The 2,472-nt window shown below is 52.3% G+C and overlaps 1 protein-coding gene across 1 annotated transcript in view; it reads left to right on the forward strand.

Annotated features, from left to right (window-relative positions):
• Positions 1-430: 430 nt before the first annotated feature.
• Positions 431-2,472, forward strand: part of CHAF1A (chromatin assembly factor 1 subunit A) — a gene marked incomplete at its 5' end in the record, with an annotated part of 18,669 nt that continues 16,627 nt past the window's right edge. The window contains one exon of the mRNA XM_029963872.1: positions 431-1,201. Within this exon, the coding sequence (XP_029819732.1) occupies positions 431-1,201 (771 nt within the window). The remainder of the gene's footprint in view (positions 1,202-2,472) is intronic.

Genomic DNA, 2,472 nt, shown 5'->3' on the forward strand with positions numbered 1-2,472 from the left:
CTCAATCCCCTCATCCAGATCATCAATAAAGATATTAAACAAAACTGGGCCCAGCACTGATCCCTGGGGGACACCACAAGTGACCAGATCCCAGCTGGATGCAGCTCCATCCCCACCACCCTCTGGGTCCAGCCCTCCAGCCAGTTCCTAACCCAGCACAGAGTGCCCCTGTCCAAGCCATGGCTGCAGCTTTTTCAGGAATGTGCTGTGGGAGATGGTGCCAAAGGCCTTGCTGAAGTCCAGGCAGACCCATCCACAGCCTCCCCCTCATACATTGAGGGTTGTTCTAAACCTTGGCTGTTCTAAAACCCTCCCCCAAGTGGCTGATCTCAAACCTTTTGCTTCAGAATTAATAAAAGAAGTTGACATTTGATCCCCTGCTCCGTGTGACGTGACCAAATAACCCCCTGTTGTTGTTGTTGTTGTTGTTGTTGCTGTTGTTGCTGTTGCAGCTCGGCTGCCCTTCAAGCGCCTCAATCCGGTGCCAAAGGAAAAATATGAGGTGGATCCCGAGGTCAAGAAAGTCAAGAGCTCCCCCAGTGCTTTTGATCCCAGCAAAGATCCCGCCCTGGACAACGTGGAGAACGACTGCCAGCTGGGCTCCAACGGGAACTTCCCCCCAAAACTCGTCAATGGCAAAGGTCCCTTAGACCACTTTATCCAGAAAAACCCCGCAGGTGACACGAGTGACCCTGGGCTCGGCCCTGAGCTGCCCAAGGGCTCTGCCCACGGACTCAGTGATGGCACAGCCCGGGATTTGGACTCTGGAGCTGCTTCACCCCCAGCTCGTGGCACGACAGGGCAAGAGGTGACCCAGCTGAGCTGCCCCAGCCTCCCTCCGGGCTGCCAGCCGGCGGATTCCAGGGAGACCGGCACACCCCGCGGGGAGGAAGGGCTGGCAGGGCTGGGCTGCAAGGACCTGGCGGGCAGCAAGGGCAGCCAGAGCGAACTGAAGGCCGTGCTCTTTGAGGGGAAGGTGCCCGTGGTGCTCCTGGAGGACATCATGGCCGGGAAAGGCCCCCAGGGGGCTTCTCCGGGTGGAAGCGCCACGTCGGGGAACGACACCCTGGAATCCTCTCCCGAGGGGGACTCGGGACTCACCAACTCCTCGCTGAGCTCCGCGAGCTCCCCCGAGGTGCAGCTGGGGGCAGAATCCAAGAGGAACACGAGTCCTTTGGCTGCCTCCACCCCCCTCAGGAAGGTGGGTCTGCCCCAGTTTGGGGTTTTTAAAGCTGCCCACACGGTTGGTTTTTAGGGCAGGGGGTGCTCAGGACGCTCTGGAGGAGCGTAGGGAAGGTGGTGATTCCCTGGTTCTGTGGTTTACTCCCAGCTCCATTTACTGCCCTTTGGAATCGTCCTTGGAAAATCCTGAAGGATTTTTGCCTGGCCTGGTGGATTTATACCCTGGGATTGTAACTCTTAACCCTCCCACAGTTACATTTTGTGTTCCCTTTAATTATTTCAGCACCCCACCCTGAGGGGACTTGGCCTTTTGGGAACAGTTTTGCCCCTCAGGTTCTGTTTTCCAGCCTCCCTGAAGTTGCTGGAATTCCTGTGAGGATCTTCCCCCCAGTAAAATCAGTGCAGAAGATGCTTTTCCACCTTGGAATTCCTGCAGCTGGCACAGGTTTGCCCAGAGAAGCTGTGGCTGCCCCATCCCTGGGAGTGTCCAAGGCTTGGAGCAACCTGGGATAGCAGAAAAGTGGGATCCAACTCCAAAAGGGGTGAAGCTGGATCACCTCTGAGGTCATTCCAACCCAAATAATCCTGGGATTCTATGGGATCAACCCCCAGTGAGGTGGTTTATTGTCATTTGGTTCCAGTTTAACGGCTCTGCTTCAACAAGAGACCCTCAAAACACCCCAATTTGGGAGGGAACATCCACAGGGAAACTTCCAAGGACAACAGTGTGGAGACATCCCCCAGGATTTAAGGGCAAACTGAGGGAAAACCCTCCCAGGATGAGTTGGGGCATGGAACTCCCAAAATGATGGATTTTTTTCCCTCCAAGTGATGGATTTTTTTCCCCCCAAATGATGGATTTTTTCCCCCCAAATGATTGATTTTTTTCCCCCCAAAATGATCAATTACAAAAAGAAACAGCCTTAAAATACAGATAACAATCCTTTTATCCATGAAATTATATCTAAATATAAAAAAGTGAGGGGTAGGATGCAAAAAATAAAAGTCCCAAACCGGGTTTTAAAGTGATTTTCCCGTAATTATTAATCTCCACAATTAATTATGGAATATTAATTATTAATTTCTGGCTCAGAGCAGCTCCTGTGTTTGCTTTGCAGGGGATGTTCCCTTGGGAAAAGGTGCTTTTGGAGCTGAGGGGGTTTGGGAATGAGGGGGATTTAATGGGAATAAAGACCCTGAAATGGAAATCCAGGATATTCCTAGGAATTCTGAGGGCACTGGGAATAATCTTTAGGGATGTTGTTGCTCCAGTTCAGTCAATGCTCTTTT

This window comes from Manacus vitellinus, unplaced genomic scaffold (genome assembly GCF_001715985.3).
Source record: "Manacus vitellinus isolate BGI_N305 unplaced genomic scaffold, ASM171598v3 scaffold_64_pilon, whole genome shotgun sequence".
In the NCBI taxonomy this organism is placed as follows: domain Eukaryota; kingdom Metazoa; phylum Chordata; class Aves; order Passeriformes; family Pipridae; genus Manacus; species Manacus vitellinus.